The sequence below is a fragment of the Rutilus rutilus genome (genome assembly GCF_951802725.1).
Source record: "Rutilus rutilus genome assembly, chromosome: 19".
Classification (NCBI taxonomy): Eukaryota; Metazoa; Chordata; class Actinopteri; order Cypriniformes; family Leuciscidae; genus Rutilus; species Rutilus rutilus.
Genome location: NC_140232.1, coordinates 9,394,621 through 9,414,136, shown reverse-complemented (window position 1 = coordinate 9,414,136; position 19,516 = coordinate 9,394,621). Strand labels below are relative to the sequence as shown.

General features: G+C 38.7%; 1 protein-coding gene across 1 annotated transcript; it reads right to left on the bottom strand.

Moving 5' to 3' along the window:
* Positions 1–1,864: 1,864 nt before the first annotated feature.
* On the bottom strand, positions 1,865–18,845 carry LOC311278950 (cytosolic sulfotransferase 3-like). The gene is made up of 8 exons (XM_084390125.1): positions 18,694–18,845; positions 11,376–11,514; positions 9,808–9,936; positions 4,780–4,880; positions 3,232–3,358; positions 2,927–3,024; positions 2,665–2,839; positions 1,865–2,584 (listed from the first exon to the last, which is right to left on the bottom strand). The coding sequence occupies exons 1-8, from the start codon at positions 18,715–18,717 to the stop codon at positions 2,466–2,468; spliced, it is 912 nt and encodes a 303-aa protein (XP_084246251.1). The 5' UTR covers positions 18,718–18,845; the 3' UTR covers positions 1,865–2,465.
* Between the last annotated feature and the right edge of the window lie 671 nt (positions 18,846–19,516).

The window sequence follows — 19,516 nt, the reverse complement described above, 5'->3', positions numbered from 1 at the left end:
CCCTTGTTATTGCACTTGACTAGTGTCTGAAAACATTATCCATATAAAACCACCATTAAGACAAAGCATTGTGAAATTGTTTACTTACGGTTTGTGAAGTGAACATGCCAGGGCCTTTCACATGGAACACAAGTGTTTAGTTCATTTTCAATGGGAGACATGCGGAAATCGGCAAAACACAGCTGGTTTCACTGGCAAGTGTGGGGGCGGTGCGAAAGCGATGCGAAAGCGATGCTTGTGCATCCAAAATCTTGCCACTTCCACAAGCACGTTGTCACAGAGTCAGCCACACCGTCACAGCCCCAATCATCACTCAATCACCAGGACCCGCCCACTCGTTCACAATCACCAAAGTACTGACTCGATGCACCTGCACTCCCTCATCAACACACCCTTTATATGCCCCGTTCACCTTTCACTCCTTGTCTGGTCTCGTTGCAGTATACACTGCTTTATGTCAGACTCCTTACCTACTCAACTGAGATCGTCTCGTCCTGCAGTCTCCTGTCCGTCTTCCGTCCGTCATTCTGATCCAGATTGCCTGTCTTCGTGTTCACTGCACAGAGAATCCACTTCAGTCATCGCCAGCTAAGTCACCATCATCATTCAACAAGTCACCATCCTCTCACCATCATCTGGTTCCCGTTGTTCCACCACCACTCTGCTTTTAATAAACACTGTGTGCACCAAAACCTGTCTGTCTCCTCCTGTGTTTGTGACACACGGCTTTAACCAATTATTGAACAGATTATTATTGTTTACTTACGGTTTGTGAAAAGAACATGCCAGGGCCTTTCACCCGGAACAGGGCAGTCACGAGTGTTTAGTTCATTTTCAATGGTAGACATGCGTAAATCAGCAAAACACAGCTGGTTTCACTGGCGGCATGGTGGCGGTGTGAAAGCCGTGCTTGTGCATCGAAAATCTTGCCGCTTCCACAAGCACGGCTTTAACCAATTATTGAACAGATTATTAAAAAACAATAAAACATTTCACTGAGCTCATATCAGAGTGTTGAAAACATGGAGAAGATTGTTTTAAATGTAATGGACCCTTTCTGGGGTTCTCAAAAGTGGAAGTCATCATAGTTGGGTTAACGTCTATAGTGATGAAAGGAAGACGACGGCAATATTTTTGTATTCCACATTGCTCCAATAGCAAAAGATAAAAATCATGATAGCGTTTCCCAAAAAAGGAAAAAATATACAGAGATTAATTACGTTGGTCAAAAGAGAGAAAGATGTCAAATATGCCATCACTTCTTCAGCCGTTGTTTTAGAAACACACCCAGTAACACACACAGTGTTATAAATGTGTATTAAAATTGTTAAAAAACTTTGGGAAAAGTTTAGGGTCCAATTCTCACTATTAGCTAGGTGCTTATTAGCATGCATATTACTAGGATATTGGCTGTGTATTGGTACTTATAAAGCACATATTAATGCCTTATTCTGCATGACTTTATTCTACATCATTAATCCCAATTCCTACCCAGTACCTAAACTTAACTATCTTACTAACTATTAATAAGCAGCAAAAAATCATAGTTAATAGTTAGTTAATAGTGGTTATTTGACCCTAATCTAAAGTGTGACCAAAATGCTACTAGATTTGTGATGTTGATATCTGTGGAAAAAGTGTCATCATGTTCTGTGAAAAGGGTCCATGGAATTCCCAGAGTTGTATGACCCATCATAATCTCATACAGTGATGTAAATAAATAAAAATCCAGAGTGTGAGCACACAAGTTGCTTTGCCAGGTAAAAATACAAATACATGCAAAATGTCATAGTTAATTGTGTCTGAAATGAAAACTACGCTAGTCATATTATCATGAAATTATAAACAACGAATAACAAAAACACACATTTTCAATTATGTTTTATTTATTTAGTTGTTTGTAAATACAACTGTGGCCTTGTTGATTGTAACAAAGGTTGCATTGTGTAATTTTTGGGCCACTACTGGCACCATAATGACATGTTTCTGACATTTCCCCCCAAACAGACTGGCAATAAGACTAAAACGAAACATCACTGGTTTTTCACAGAAATCAACTTATGAATGGCTTACTTAGATAATGTATTTAATATCTGGACACATTTCTATAATTGGAATATAATTCTGTCAGACACTTGATCATTTATTGATCATTTGATCACTTGATCATTTACCCTGGGACCAGTTGCATAAACCACTAAGACTAGTCTTAAAAAGTTAGACATCTTATTTTGTCTTTAAGACTGTTCATAACTTTTTTTTACATAAACAGTTTGTGACATAAACAGACAACAGTTACATAAAAAACATAGATTGGCCTAATTTGACACTGAAAAGTTAATTTGATTAAAAAAAAAGTTACCTTGATTAACTGCTAGTGGGTCATACTAGATTTTAAGACACTGTCTTAACATAATGGTAAAGTTTATGCTACTGGCCCCTGGAGAAAGACTGAGAACTCAAGTCTAAAGTTTAATCTCAGTGCGGAACTTGACAGTGGTATTCTTCATCTTCTGTTTGTAGACTTCATCAAACTGTTCATTTTGTGCCACAGTGAAGTGATTTTTCCAGTCTCCAACTTTGCCTTTTGGAAAGAAAAGATTAAAGCAAGTTAAAGGACGGAATTCAGAGGGACTAAATTAGATGATTGAGTAGTTTATTAACCTTTCCGCATGAAGGGTGAGATCTTGAAGTCCATGACTGGGATTGTGGAATAGTTGGTCATCTTGTTCTGTTTCATGGTATCAAATTGAACCCCCTTTGTTATGTTCTCTCTCTCTTCTACTGAGGTGGACAAACCCAAGAAGGAACACAAACGTTCCACCTCACGTCCTGTGTCCTGAAAAATACCGAAAAATATACACCTTAGACACATTTAAGATACTGATTTTACGCTTGATAAAAAAGAAAAGAAAAAAGAACTTACTTCAACCAAATCCTCATAGAACAAGTATAGTAGGTTAGAATAAGTCTGTTTCTTCTCCCACCATCCACTGACATGGTCGTACCAAGGACCAAACACATCTAAGAGGACATGGCTGGTGTTAAATCATGTTTCTCAGTGACAGATTTATTAATGTTTTTGTAGTTTATAATATTATATTTATATTTATATTTGTTTTATTTATTTATTTCCCCCAGATATTAAAATGGTTCTTTAAAAAGTTTCAAATCGTAACTGACAAAAAATAAATAAATATATTATTAGACTTAAACAAGAATTGTCCTTACTCTTTCCTTCCATAAATTTCTGTAAGAAGGTGTTCCAGTCTCCTGGTTCAGGCTGTACCATGTTCATTCGATCAAAATGAAAATATGAAACTGCATTGTCTTTTGCATTCCGAGCTACATACACAATCTAGAATGAGTGAACAAAAATTATAACATGAAATTAAGTAACTTTATTTAAAGATTATTTATATAGAGTGCTGTAACAGGTATATTTTTGCATGAGAAAAAAATAATAATAATGATGAAGAAATGGTTGTGTCACAGCTAAAAAGTAAAACCACACCTAAAAGTAAAAAATAATGTTGCTGTTTAAATTTTTGAATTACTTGAAATAATCAGTACCTAATTATTCTAAGTAAAAGCAACATTTTAGACACGACAATGTCCTAATATTACCACCATTTTTTGTAGGTTAAATAGTTCCAGTTGTATTTTTTTTTTTTTTTTTTTTTTTTTTTTTTTACAAACAGTTTTAATAGCAATTACCACAAATGCTAAACATTTCATTTCAATAAAACTGCAATTCAATGATGCAGTTTCTAGGTCATTCAATTGAGTCTTTAAATTAGTCTTTAAAATGAGTCTTTAAAACACAAATACACAGTACAGACCCTTTCCAAAAAATTTGAATATCATGGAAAAGTTTATTTATTTCCATAATTCCAGGTGCAGGTGCAAATCCTGCTGGAAAATGAAGGAAGCATGAAGTGCTCTGAAAATGTCCTGCTAGACGGCTGCGTTGACTCTGGATTTAATAAAGCACAGTGGACCAAAGTCCTCTTTTCTGATGAGAGCAGATTTTGCATCTCATTTGGAAACCAAGGTCCCAGAGTCACACAATCCAAGATGCTTGAAGTCCAGTGTGAAGTTTCCACAGTCTGTGTTGGTTTGGGGAGCCATGTCATCGGCTGGTGTTGGTCCACTGTGCTGTCCACTCAACGCAGCCGTCTACCAGGACATTTTCAGAGCACTTCATGCTTCCTTCAGCAGACAAGCTTTATGGAGATGCTGACTTCATTTTCCAGCAGGATTTGCACCTGCCCACACTGCCAAAAGAACCAAAACCTGGTTCAATGACCATGGTATCACTGTGTAATTACTGTGTGATTTCATGTAATATTCAAAAAAAATTAAATCCTGTTTTCGTGGGTTTTATGAGCTGGAAGCCCAAATTATGTACAAATAAACAACTAAATACTTGAAATCGTTTAAGTTGTGGGCCCTGAATCTATAATCTATGGAAGTTTAACGTTTTGAATGGAATTATGGAAATAAATAAACTTTTCCATGATATTCTAATTTTTTGGAAAGGGTCTGTATATAAATATCATAAAATTATAAATATCATAAAATTAAATAAAATCAAGATAGAACATAATTTTACTCAAATCACTTTATAAGATTATCATAAAATGAGTTTCACATCATCATCATCATGACTTATGGCAGATTAATGACATGTTGTCACATTCAGGTATGTTTATTATATTTTTATTGTTTGTCATGTCATAGAGTGAAAAAAACAAAACAAAAAAACAAATCCCCTACCTTTGAGTTCTGCTCCCAGAAGGACTTGGGCACAAGCTGAACAGGTAAGTGAGTTTTGATGAGACGAGGCGACGTGATCAGATTATCAGCCAGTTCCGTTCCTGAAAAAGTTAGTGAACAATGTGGTTCTAAATTTAATCCCAGTGTCACTCAGCCAAGACATGATCTACTTAAGATAGACTGTGACACTATTTTCTTCTGGAAACAAACTTTGCTGCATTATTTTCCTGTTATCTCTGTAAAGCTGCTTTGAAACAATCTGTATTGTAAAAAGCTCTATATAAATAAATGTGACTTGACTACAAAATAAGAGCTATACTGTATGTGAATACATACATTGAACAGGGAAAGATTAGAAATGTGTGTAAAAAATAAAATAAAAAACACATTCCCTTGGTTCTTAATGTAGGCTCTTGAAGAGATGGGCAACTCTTATAATGATGAGGGCCAGGGTAATTGATATGCCAATGGAGATGATGACCTCCCCAGATCCCTTGGGCTGGACAGCCATCTAAGACCGCTTCCAAGCCCACTTCCAAGCCCGTACGGAAAGCGTCTGTCGTTAGCATCTTGCGATGAAAACACACGCCTAGCGTGGGAACCAAGGTGAGGAACCGGGGCGTGTAAGCCTGTGGCACGTAACCCTTATTTGTCTTTAGGGTTTGGCCCTTGGATGAAAACCCCTGGCTTTGAGACACAACTGAAATGGTCTCATGTGCAGAAGGCCCATAGGTATCACCATGGACTCAGCTGCCATAAGACCTAGACTTATTTGAAAGTGGTGAAAAGTAATTTCCTGACCAAACATGATATTGCTCAGGGTGTGATGGTCTCGATATGTGCGGGAGACAGTTGTGCCCGCATGATGACTGAGTGCCATACAACCCCTAAGTAAGTTATCCTCTGGGCAGGCAAGGGAACGCTTTTCTTGGCGCTGAGTCTTAACCCCAGAGATACAAGATGAGCGAGGACAACATCCTGATGCTGGAGCGCAAGCTCTTGAGACTGGGCCAGGATCAGCCAGTTGTCTATGTAATTCAAAATGCAGATGCTCTAGAGTCACAGCGGAGACAGAGCTACATCCATGCATTGTGTGCGGGGTGACAAGGCTAGGAAGAATGGAAGAACCCGATATTTTTAAGCTTTGCCCCAGAAAGCGAACCTCAGGAACTTCCCGTGTTGTGGCAAAATTTCTATATGAAAATATGCATCCTTGAGGTCGACTGTGACAAACCAATTTTTGTGTTGAATTTGAGACACAATCATCTTGTATGTTCTGAGAGAACGGTTCAGACCGAGAAGATCTAAAATTGGACGCAACCCCCCATATTTTTTGGGAACCAGAAAGTACCGACTGTAGTAGCCCGACTCTCTCTCTGGGAGGGGAACATGTTCTATGGCCCCTTTGCCCAGAAGAGAATGCAGCTCTTGTGACAGCAAATGTTTTATGGTAGTGGAGACCACGCTGTTGAAACATGGAGGGCAGTGCGCAAATTGTATTCTGTAACCTTTTTCTACTGTCTTTAGGACCCAAGGAGAGATACTTGGCAGTAGTTTGCATGCTGCCAACTTCTCTGAAAGGGGTTATTGTCCTGGGAGACAGCAGGAAGCAACAGAACATTCAACATTTCGCGGTAAACACATTTTAAACACATAAAAACATTTTGCGGTTGCCCCCGAAACACAGAAGGTGGCGAGGATGGAACAGTGGTGTCATAAGGGAGTAGAGAAGGAGCTGCTTGATGTATTTTTACGCACCCCGTCCTGGGGGCCACAGGATGTTTCTGAGAATTTCCAGAAATTCAGGATTGTTCAGTCTTTCCATGGCTTTTCAACCCCTGGTTTCACAGAGAAGGCTTCAGCCTAGTCCTAGACTAAAATGCATGTTTGAGCTGTTTTAACTGAAAGCAACTTGCACTGACACTTTAAGGCTTGTTTATAAAAGCTACTTAAATGCCCTAATTGAACTAAGGCCTAATTCTGGCTCAGTCTAAGCCCTGTCTGTGAAACCAGGCCCAAATGTTTTAAAATGTATAATCATAGTATAAAAAATAATATACAGCGGGGGAAATAAGTATTGAACACGTCATCATTTTTCTCAGTAGATATATTTCCAAAGGTGCTATTGACATGAAATTTTCACCAGATGTTGGTAACAACCCAAGTAAGCCATACATACAAAGAAACAAACAAAAATAAGTTCAGAAATTAAGTTATGTGTAATAATGTGAAATGACACAGGGAAAAATTTGAACACATGAAGAAAGGGAGGCGCAAAAAGGCATGGAAAGCCAAGACAACTGCTGAAACCTTACAGTAATTAAAAAGCAATCCAGCCCCCTGTCAGTGGAAATTAATAACAGCTGGTTCAGTCCCAAATCATGGCCTACAAAAAGGTCTCATTGCCAAGGTGTCACACAAGACACATCTCATGATGGGTAAAAGCAAAGAGCTGTCTCAAGACCTTCGCAACCTAATTGTTGCAAAACATAATGATGGCATTGGATAGGCGCCATTCTAAGCTTCTGAATGGTCCAGTGAGCACTTTTGGGGCCATAATACGGAAGTGGAAAGACAATAATTTCACCATAAATTTGCCTCGACCAGTGCTCCTCGCAAGATTTCTGATAGAGGAGTGAAAAGAATAATCAGAAGAGTTGTCCAAGAGCCAACACCAAGTTGTATGGTGTTTTTAGGGTAATGTGCACTGCCATTTCTCCTCCAAATAGACCCCTTCACGGTTGACGTCACAGGAAAATTCGAAGTTCGCAGTGCGCATGTCGGGGTCAGAAAGTTCATTCCATCCCATTGAATTGTGTGTTAACCAGAGAATTTCTCGTCAAGAAAAAAAATGCCTACTTGTTGCGTCGTGGACTGAAAATCACACCAGTTGTGGAGTCGGATCTCATTCCTTAAAAAAAAAAAAAAGACGACATCTGTTCAGATCTATTTTTTTACAGTCTATGGTTCAGATAGATACTGCTATCTGCTAAGTAGGCTAGCATGACACAGGTCACAAAAATGCCAGATATCGAACTTCACCTATTAAACCAGTCTACAGTTTACAGAAAACATTTGTTTACTTACCAGGGCTTAACTCTACCGTTGTTGTCACAATAATTGTCATATAACACAATAACACTACAAACACGAGCATTGATCATAGCATTGTCCCAGTCTGCCCGTTTATAAAAAAAATAATAAAAAAAACACATACTTAACACTGTTAAATTTGAAAAAAATACTGTTCGATAGAACTGTTTGGTTTGTTACCACAGTTATCTGTGCTTCCTCAGCGATGAAGATCCACATTTGCGGCTATCCATTCACGAAAATGCATGCAGCAAATAAGCCGTTCACATTATTTTCTTCAGATAACTCCAAATTTCTCCCACACACTGGACTTGATTTTTGATGACTGTCGACAACTTTACAATCTCCACTAGCTTTTCTTTTCTTCAACTCCTTAGCATCCATCTCGACGACTGCAAGCAGATAGGCTAGTAAGCCTATAGGTAACGTTATAGATCCTGGGAGGGCGTGGCGCGTGGGCAAAAATAAACTGATGTGGATTTTAAATTATTTTATCAACTTGAAATACAGGCATATTATGTGTTCCTAAAAATATGCATATATTTTTACGTTTGCATGTGATTGTTTTAAACCCGTTTAGACCCGTGTTTCTGACCCGACCCGCACCGCACCCGACACAGTTGGATATTTTTCACCCGTTTGAGCAAAATTTGCAGGTCACCCGTCCGACCCCGTGCAGGACTCTAATCAGACAATACCATTAGCTAAAACAAGTTTATTATGGTTCTGTTCCCGTTCCTGTGATGACAAAAACAGTGCATACCCTTGACACAATATGCCGGTCTATTAGCCGCACCATTTTTCTGACCCCATGCTGCGCACCCAACCTAGGCGTTCGATGTTTACAAACATTGAAGGGGTCTATATGGTGTGTATTATGGCATCCAAACAGTTCAATTTTGCTCTCATGTGACCACACTATATTCTCCCAGTATTTCACTGGCTTTTCCAAATGTTGTGCAGCAAACTTTAAATGAGCTTCAACATGCTTTTTTTTTAGTAATGGAGTCTTGCGTGGTGAGCGTGCATACAGGCCATGGCGGTGGAGTGTGGTCCACAAGTGATCCTTGGCTCTTGGACAACTCTTCTGATTATTCTTTTCACTCCTCTATCAGAAATCTTGCGAGGAGCACTGGTCGAGGCAAATTTATGGTGAAATTATTGTCTTTCCACTTCCGTATTATGGCCCCAAAAGTGCTCACTGGACCATTCAGAAGCTTAGAATGGCGCCTATAACCAATGCCATCATTATGTTTTGCAACAATTAGGTTGCGAAGGTCTTGAGACAGCTCTTCGCTTTTACCCATCATGAGATGTGTCTTGTGTGACACCTTGGCAATGAAACCTTTTTGTAGGCCATCATTTGGGACTGAACCAGCTGTTATTAATTTCCACTGACTGGATTGCTTTTTAATTACTGTAAGTTTTCAGCAGTTGTCTTGGCTTTCCATGCCTTTTTGCGCCTCCCTTTCTTCATGTGTTCAAAACTTTTTCCCTGTGTCATTTCACATTATTACACATAACTTAATTTCTGAACTTATTTTTGTTTGTTTCTTTGTATGTATGGCTTACTTGGGTTGTTACCAACATCTGGTGAAAATTTCATGTCAATAGCACCTTTGGAAATATATTTACTGAGAAAAATGATGACGTGTTCAATACTTATTTCCCCCGCTGTAAAAAATAAAATAAAATAAAATAAAATACATACAAGTTAGAAAACAGAATACATGCAGGACTTTAAAATAGTGTGGAATAGCAACACTAAATCTGTTAATAACTTGTGATCTTGGTTCAGTTCATAATTCAAAAGTATATAATGGACTTGTAAGACATTGTAATATTTTTTTACGGTGAAAATGTTAAACAAAGTTTAATAGTAAACATGAAACACTAACAAATTCAGTGGACATCCATTATACTGTGATCTCTGACCTGATGGTATAATTTGAAAACTTGACTCCAGGAATGGCACTCTCATATGGATAGGCTGGGAAGTCTGGCGCTCTGGATCATCCTTACCAAAATACAGAAGGTCTAGAATATAAGAAACCCATGTGGTACCTAGAAGAAGAATGGCGATAGAATTCTGCATGATTAAAATCCTCTATTAGAGGGTTATTTTTAAATCACTTTATGTGTCTGAAATCGGTAATGTGTACATCTCAGGTGACATCTAGAGCAATTGCGGGTTTGGAATCAAACTTTGAATTTGAATTATAAGAAATGTTTTAAATAGCAGTTTATACTGCTACAATGTAATATAGGCCTAAACACTTTCAGAACTCAAACAAGACCAAAGAGAAGTCCTAAAAGAGCATTTATTGAAAATTATCAGGGAGAGATTAGCAATGAGCATTGAGGCACATGCCTGGGGCACTACATCTAGGGAGGATCATATGAATATTTTCAAAGGTTATACTCTCATGCTTGCATAATGATCACTCAGAATGAGTCCACTAAACTAGTGCTTCTCAAACCACTGCATATTTTGTATGTCTCCCTTCAACTTGCAATTTCTACTAATGAGCTGATGTGTTGAATCAGGTGTGTTAAAAGGGGGAAGACATCCAAAAATGTGGTCCCCAGGACTGGTTTGAGAAGCACTGCACTAAACCAAAAACTACACACTCTCCTGCCCCCCCTCCTGATGACTGATTTTACTAAATCAACCCTCCTTCTCTCCCTCCCTCCCTCCCTCTCACCATCCCACCCTCCCACCCTCCCTCCCTCCCACCCTCCCTCCCTCTCTCTCTCTCTCCCTCTCCCTCCCTCCCTCCCTCCCTCCCTCCCTCTCTCTCTCTCTCCCTCCCTCTCTCTCTCCCTCCCTCCTTCTCTCCCTCCCTCAGTCAGAGGGCAGGGTGGCCTGCATACCTAGTGACCCTGAAACAAAACTTCTAAAATTTTGAGATGTCAGATGAAAACATCTACATGTAGGCAACGCTTATTCAGTATTCAGAAACTTGTCAGTCCAGATAAGCCGGGACACACTTAACGACTGCAAGGCAGATTATGAATGTGATTTGATACTTACAACTGATCATGCTCAAACATGCAGAGTCAGAGACAGTTGCGTTCAGTCAGTGTTTAAAATCTGCTCCAGTCATTGGAAAGTGTGTAAGTGTGTTCAGTCTTAGAATGTTTCGGCTAGTTGTTAAGTGCATTACCGTGAAGAGAGCAGTATAAATACTAGTATTTCGAAACATGAAATATGCTGATTTGCTGCTCAAGGATTTCTTATCCAAATAGAAAACAGCTTTTTTAAATTATATTTATTATTATTATTATTATATACAATATTATGATATTTTACAATATTACTGTTTTTACTGTAATTTTGATCCAATAAATGAAGCCAGGGTGAGCATAAGAGAAGTCTTTCAAAAACATAAAAAATATTACTGACCCAAAACTTTTAAACGTATGGCATGTATGTATACTGTATATAGATCCGTGGTCACATCACATGCTGGCTAAATGTATTAATCATGCAGTACCCTCACCTGCTTTGGGGTAAGTGGCGATCAGAATGTCATCAGGTCTTGCTTGAAAGTTTTTCACCTTTTCCCAGTTGTCAGTGAAGTAGTGGATCATAGAAACACCCTCAAAATCAAACAGTTCAGGCCGACCAGGTAGTTTCATCTAAAGTATAAAAAGTCTCAAGTTATTGCTGTGGTTTCACTGCATTAATCCCTGCGTAGGAATAATCAGGTTTTTCAGGTTTGAGAGGAAGAAAGGAAAAATGCAAAACATACACAAAGAAATAGATTTTTAAATACAGCATTTACAAACCTTTTAAGACAGACCTTTTATGAGCTCTGATGATAAGAGACTTAACTTCGATAAGATACCTTGAAAAGTATCAATATTCTATACCATTTTCGATACCACGGGGAATAACCACTATATACTATCATATATTTTTAATATTATCACATTTTTTGTCCATCCATTGAAAGTATAGGGCTTCGCAATCAATCATTTCCTCTGAATTAACAAAAATATTAACACAAATATATGGGAATATACTGCAAAATATAATGTGATATATTAAATAATCCATTTCCATATATGGGAAACTAGTGCTTATATTTTTCAATATACATATGCATTGATCATGTATGTGTTAGGTTTCTGGTGTGTTCTAGTCACACTACACACAAAGAAGTGCTGATACAAAGTCGGTTGATCTGTTAGTGTTTAATGTTCTATTATTTTGGAATGTAAAAGGTTTTATGGTATGTGTGAGTTTTTAGGGTTACCATTGTGCTGAAGATTAGAGCCTGTGGTGAGGTTGACTATATTTTAAAAGTAATGGCTGTGTACTCCTCAGCAGTGATAGTCTCTTGGCTAAATACTTTAGTGCATGCAGATGTGCTTGTGTGTTTGTTAACTAGCTTGAAAATACAAAATATTTATAATGTAGTAATTAAGAAATATATTACATTTATGTTGCATGAGTAAATATATCTCCAATATATTACACATGCAGCAGCATATCTGATCACATATACATATGAAGTGTATTATAAAATTACATACATTATGATATATTAGTAAACATGTTGTCACATATTTTCTCAATATATGAAAAGCGGCAATTCCTTTGTGAAAAATGTATTATTCGATATATTGTAATATATTAATACAATATATTATTCTGTATATTTTCAAATATACTGTTAAACCTAATATATTGATCATTCATATAGGGAAATCTATTTTCTTTTCATAAGAACATTGTTTCCAGGAAACATGTCGTTCAACCCGGAAACCGTAGCAAAACGTTGTGCACCGGTTTGAGCTTGAACATGCTCCTGAACATGACACAAAAACCAAAACAACCTGTGAAATATATACATTGCTCAATTGCCATTATAACTATCTTATCTAAATATTTGCTCACTCAATGTATTTGTGTTTTTATAATGGGGTAATTTTGTTGCAGTAGCACAAGATAGCTTGATTTCAAACTTTGAATTGAATTTAAAAAAAGACAAGTCAACAGTCAGTAATAAAATAAGAACAAAATTTAAAAAAAAATCACTAACAATAGCACAAATAAACAAACTGGAACAAAGACACAAATGACATAAATTGCTTCTAGGAAAAGTTTTTCAGGTAGGTCTAACAGTAGTAGGGCTATTCGGGTAAGAAATACTACAGAACTGAACAACTTAAATAAATGTAAAATGATCTTGTATCATTTTCATTGTAAAAATTATAAACAGATGAATCAAATAAAGTTACAAAAGTTATTCAGTGAGTGATTTTCTCTTTGCCTGTTGTTATTTGATTAACAACTTGATTAAGAGCAACAAGCCGCGAAAAAGAAATCTATTTGGCCCTTGCAAGCTGTTTGAGAGGCAGCGTGTGTGCACACTTTGGATGTGAGCACAGGAATAAAAATTATGTACAATCCCAAGCCGAAATTCAGACCAACCCTTCTTATGATGTGCATTTTTATTAGGAATGTGTGTGTTATTTGTTGTTTTTTTGATACATCAGAGATTGATGGCATATAATAATTTTTATTTATTTATTTACATTTTTTACAATTTTTACCAATTAAAAAAATTTGTAAGGATTTTTTACACATCACCGCTGCTCTTGCCAGACGGCACACACGGTTGGGAAACACTATAAAGTATATTGCACTTTAGTTATTTTCACACTGATATCATGTGATTTTCTTATTTATTTTCATACTTTCTGAACTGTGTATTTCCATTTCAATTCCATTACTGTCACAGGTTGCTGCAAGGAGGCTCGCAACACATAACATTTGGTGAAATAAATGGAATTTAAAAATATTATCATGGAGAAAACTGTCACGATCACCAGCTGGAGTGCCCTTGATAACCGCGCACTCCACCCCAGACTATTGCCACTCAATCAGCAACTACACTTTCCATAACCCATTGCCTGGATTCATTATTGTTTGATCACTTCCACCTGTGTGTCATTACCCTTGATAACTGACTAAATATACCTGGTTTATTCAATCATCTCTGTGAAGTCTTGTCTAGTGTCTTACTGCAATTCTGAGCATTGTCCTGGTTTCTTGTAACTTTTGCCTGTGTCCCTTTGACCCTGTTATTGTTTGGATGGTTTACCCTGTGTTTTGATCTATTCCCTGTCTTTGGATTACATTTTTGGACAGCAGACTTCGCCACTCATGGATCTGACATCGCTAGCTTTTATCTAAATCGTTATCGCTAGCACAACACGCTAGTATCTCGCTAGCCTGTTAACCTGCCATCCGTGCTTGCCGGCTCGCGTCTTTTATGAGTCCATCAAACAACTGTGGTGAGTAGGATCAGTCAACAAACATTGTGAGTAATGTCTTCTCTTGTTATTGTCACTTGCATTTCGTGTCGCATGTATAGCCTTCTCTGGTAGCGGTGAGGACTTTAAATAATGTGATGAATGTGCAGTGATAAATGCAGGGAGATAGTCAGGCTGAAGGAGAAGATTTCAGAACTAGAGACACGCATCCAAACTTTAATCGAGGATAGTAAGAATGCAAGGGCTTTAGATACTGCTTTGGATGCGACTAGCTTAGTGAATTCTGTACATTGTTCGGTTCTGGCTGTAGAGCCCGTGCAGCAGGGCAACAGGGTGATCGTGAGACGCTGTAGTCGCAGGACAAAACACTCTTCCGTTCTGATTACAACATTAAACAGGTTCTCCCCACTCAGTGTAACACCCACTGAGAATCCTGCTGAATCTGTCCTAGTTATTGGTGATTCTATTACATGGAACCTGAAAATAGAGACACCCGCCACCATAGTCACATGTTTGCCGGGAGCCAGAGCACCTGACATCAAAGCAAATTTAAAAATGCTGCTAATGCTAATCATTTATTATAAAGATTATTATTCACATCGGCACTAATGATGTTCGACTTCGCCAGTTTGAGATCACTAAAATTAATGTTAAAGAGGTGTGTGAGCTCGCAAGTATGATGTCAGGAACTGTAATTTGCTCTGTCCCCCTTCCTGTTCGTCGGGGTGATGAGATACTTATTAGACTGTCCTCACTCAATGGCTGGATGTCTAAGTGGTGTCCGCAAAATAATATAGAATTCATAGACAATTGGAAAAGTTTTTGGGGCAGACCTGACCTGTTGAAAAGAGATGGTATTCATCCCTCCTGGGATGGTGCCACTCTTCTCTCTAGTAATATGGGACATAGTCTTAGAGTTCAAACATGAATTGGGGCTCAGGTCAGGAATCAGACAGACTGGCTAAACTGACCGTCTGCTAGCTGTCTCAAGTCACTGAGGTCAGATAAATCCCATCACATAGAGACTCTTTCACCTATATATCATCATTCCCCGAATTAGGAAATGCAAAAAACTCAAATCCAAACCCATTTAAGGGTAAAAATGTAATCGATGTTCAACAAATAAAAAATAGATATAATACAGATGAACAAATGATAAAGCTCGGGCTGCTGAATATTCGATCCCTAATTACTTCAAAAGAACTTATTGTTAATGATATGATTACAGATTATAACCTAGACGTGTTGTGTCTGACAGAAACCTGGCTAAAACCAGACAATTACATTACTTTAAATGAGTCCACCCCCCAAGATTACTGTTATAAAAACGAGCCACGTATGAAAGGAAAAGGGGGTGGTGTTGCTGTAATCTATAGTAATATCTTCAGAATTACTGAGAAGTCTAGTTTCAAATATAATTATTTTGAAGTGTTGGTGCTTAATGTAACACTATCTAGTGTAAATGATAAATTGCGCTTTACATTTGTGCTAGCTACTGAATACAGGCCACCAGGGAACTATACAGACTTTATCAAAGAATTTGTTGATTTTTTTTTATCAGAGTTAGTACTGGCTGCAGATAAAGTCCTAATTGTGATTTTAATATACATGTAGATAACGAAAAAGACGCATTGGGATTGGCATTTAGAGACATTCTGAACTCTTTTGGAGTTAGACAACACGTGTCAGGACCCACTCATTGTCATAATCATACTTTAAATCTAATATTGTCACATGGAATCAATGTTAATGCCGTTGAAATTCTGCAGCAGAGCGATGGCATCTCAGATCATTATCTAGTCTCGTGTATACTCCATTTAGCTAAGGTTGCAAAGCCGACTCCGTGTTACAAATATGTTAGAACTATCACTTCTGCCACTAAACATTGCTTTATTAATAATATTCATGATCAGTTTCATCTCCTCAGCATCCCAGATAACTTAGAAGAACTCAATATTGTGACAGAAACTTTTGGCTCTCTCTTTTCCAGCACTTTAGACACAGTTGCTCCTTTGCGCTTAAAGAAATAGTCCAACGCCGTGGTACAATAAGCACACTTGGGCCCTCAAGAGAGCAGACAGAAAAATGGAGCGCAACTGGAAGAAAACAAAACTAGACGTTTTTCGAATTTCGTGGAGAGAGAGGACAATTGCATACAGAAAAGAATCATAAGAAGAATGGCATCTACGCTAATGTTAGTCTTTCTGCTTATTCCGAGGTTTACTGTAATTAGCTGGATCCAGGCTGGATCCTGGCCGTATACAGATCAGATGGTGGACCTGCACCTAGACACGACCACAACACATGATGTAGTCAGCCAGGTTTGGGCCGTATCCAGATCAGATGGTGGACCTGCGCCTAGACACGGCCACAACGCATGATGTAGTCAGCCGGATCCGGGCTGTATCCAGACCAGATGGAGGACCTGCACCTAGACATGACCACAACGCATCCCTGAAGTGTCAGCAGAGATTGTGTCAACTAGACTATCCCCTGTGAAGGCCTCATCGACACGACAGCCATTGGCACTGATCCTCATCAAACCCATCTCCATACCGGTGTGACTCCGATCTTCAACCAGTTGGAACTGGATAATATTCTGATTGTTCCAAACCAATCTGATTTCTGACCTGTAATATTGCCTGAATCATAATCATACACTGTTCATTCATTGGCTAGAGGAGAACTGGCCCACCGACTGAGCCTGGGTTCTCCCAAGGTTTTTTTCTCCATACTGCCACCTGATGGAGTTTTGGTTCCTTGCCACTGTCCTTGCCTTTTTCCACCTTTGTTGCCACTGGCTTGGCTTGCTTAGTTGGGGACATTAAATTTAATATTTAATTTAATATTCAACAATAATATAATATAATTGACACTATTATACAAGAAATGAACTGAGCTGGACGATGACATCACGGTTTACTCCAGAGCGGCTATATATATATATAAATGAACTAAATGAATAACTTTTTTTTAAAACAAAAATGAAACATCACTGAACTTACTTAAGCTGGACTGTGACGCTATTTTCTTCTGGAAACAAACTTTTTTGCATTATTTTCCTGTTATCTCTGTAAAGCTGCTTTAAAACAATCTGTATTGTAAAAATCGCTATATAAATGTGACTTGACTGTCAGGGAAGTAGAAGAGGATGCTTCTCCTATAAATTTTTTTAGGGGAGGAGAGTATGCATCAAGCTCCGGTGGCCACGGAGCTTGGCCCATCACCGTCCCCAGCACTTCTAGCTCTGATGGTGGCAAGTCCAGTGCTCTCAGCTCTTTCCAGTCCGGGGTTCCCAAGACCAGAGCCTCTTAACAAGATGACGAGAGCCTCTTCACAAGATAGCCACCGCACCAGAACCTCCAGGCATCATGGTTGTTTCGCCAGAGCCTTCAGCTGTCATGGACAGTGTTACCGGTCGACATGAATGTTACACATGAAGCCATTAAGGCAACCCCTAGGCATTTGAGACTGGCTTCAAGTCTACGAGACACAACTCTGATGTCGATTTCTGCAGTGGCATCAAGTCTGGGTGTCTCAGAAGTGGTCCCACTGACAATTGCACTCCCTGTTACAGCGATGGCCATTTAGTGTGTTTGGGCCGTGCACTTCGCTTCAGTTCAAGAGCCCGCTCCAAAGTCTACTCCAGCCCATCAGTCCGCTCCAGAGTTCGCTCCTGTCCCAGAGCCCAGCCTCATGAACTATGAACTTCCTGTTAGCCCCATCACAACCGCAGAGGTCATACCTAAACTTCCTGTCTACCTCAACACGACCACAGAGGTTGTATTTTAACTTTCTTCCTGTCTGCCTCGACCGCAGAGGTCATATCTGAACTTCCTGTCTGCCTTGGTGGGGCCGCAGATGTTGTATCTGAACTTTTTGTCTGCCTCGACGTGACTGCAAAGGTCGTATCTGAACTTCCTGTCCAGCCTACTCTGCTCTGGGCGCCTGCCCGGCCTGCTCCACCCTGATCTAAAAATGTCCTTGTGTGGTCTTCGAGGCTTTGTTCTTCCTGCTCAAGGCAGAGCAGTTGGACAACTGGTAAGTCCATAGTGAAGGGGGAAAAAGAAAAAATAATCTATTCTATGTTCCGGATTCTGTCACAGGTTGCTGCAAGGAGGCGAACAACTCAGGAGATTTGTTGAAATAAACTGATTTTATAATATAATCACTGAGAATACTCAGAAGAACACAAACAATTAAACATTGATGATACGGAACAATGAACAGACAGAACTCAGGGTTTAAATACACAGAGAATGTAATCAAATAGAAACAGAACAGGTGTGTGGAAATTAGGGACTGTGGAAACTAATTAACAAACAGGGAAACTAGGACCTCAGGAAAGCAGGAACAGAGTGAAAACGAAACTAAAATAGAACATACACATTACAATTACATTGCAGTTGTTTTTTTCATTTATACCTTGCTAATTCCCATTCCCAATTTTTTCACCTCCAAGGGTGAATGAAACAGCTTTTGATTTATTTAATGCGATTTTCTTCAACATACTTAAAATATTTATTTACTCACTGAGGACGATTCATGGATTTCCATTATGGTGAAAAGGTGTTCCTTTATAACCGTTTTCTCAATCTTTTATTTTCCCTTTTTCTTTTGTTCTTCTCTTTTGCTCTCCTCAAATGTTTCTTGAAGCTCTTCTGTGTTCAATTACATTATGTGCTGTCAGTCTTGTACTCCCTCACTCCCTCCCTCCCTCCCTCCCTCACTGACGTTCAAGTTCACGTTCAACTCTCTCTCTCTCTCTCTGCACTTTGCACTCAACATGAAACAACAGGTTTTGCAAGTTCAGAAAGTCCACACTCAATAAACTTTTCCACAATCATAATGACAGATGTAGTCAGTCTCTCTCTCTCTCTCTCTCTCTCTCTCTCTCTCTCTCTCTTAATATATTTTTTTTATTGTTTTGTTGGTGATTTAAATTTAGGTTTTGCTTTATTAATTTAGTTGGGAGGGTAAGGAGGTGTATAATATTCTAGGGTGTCTGGTCCCAGTTTTGTTCTGGGGGTGCCCCAGGTAGCGGGAGTTTAGTTTTTTTTGACGCGCCATCAAGGTGTAAAAATAGACTCTGCGGTCAGTATAGAAGAGTGTAGCCTGGCTGTAGGAGAAGTGATTGGGCCTAAGAACATTCTGTCTGTGTCTCGCATGAACAGCATCTTGCTTGTGTTTGTGAAGACAAACTGGTTCTTCAAGACAAACTGGGCGAATTAGATCTGTCTTTAAAATTTCCTCATGACGAGTTTTATAATGTCATTTTTATCTGCGCTTGTCCAGGCAAATTGAATAAGACTGATAAAAATCATCCACTGATGATGGTGAGAAAAATGATGATGAG

Bases quoted from the DNA above. Each gene is read 5' to 3' on its own strand.
- LOC311278950 (XM_084390125.1), bottom strand. From the start codon at position 18,717: ATGGAAATCCATGAATCGTCCTCA. The intron at 9,937-11,375 runs GTGAGGGTACTG...TTCTTCTTCTAG, and splicing joins CGCCACTTACCCCAAAGCAG to GTACCACATGGGTTTCTTAT. The intron at 3,359-4,779 runs GTAGGGGATTTG...CACTCATTCTAG, and splicing joins TCTGGGAGCAGAACTCAAAG to ATTGTGTATGTAGCTCGGAA.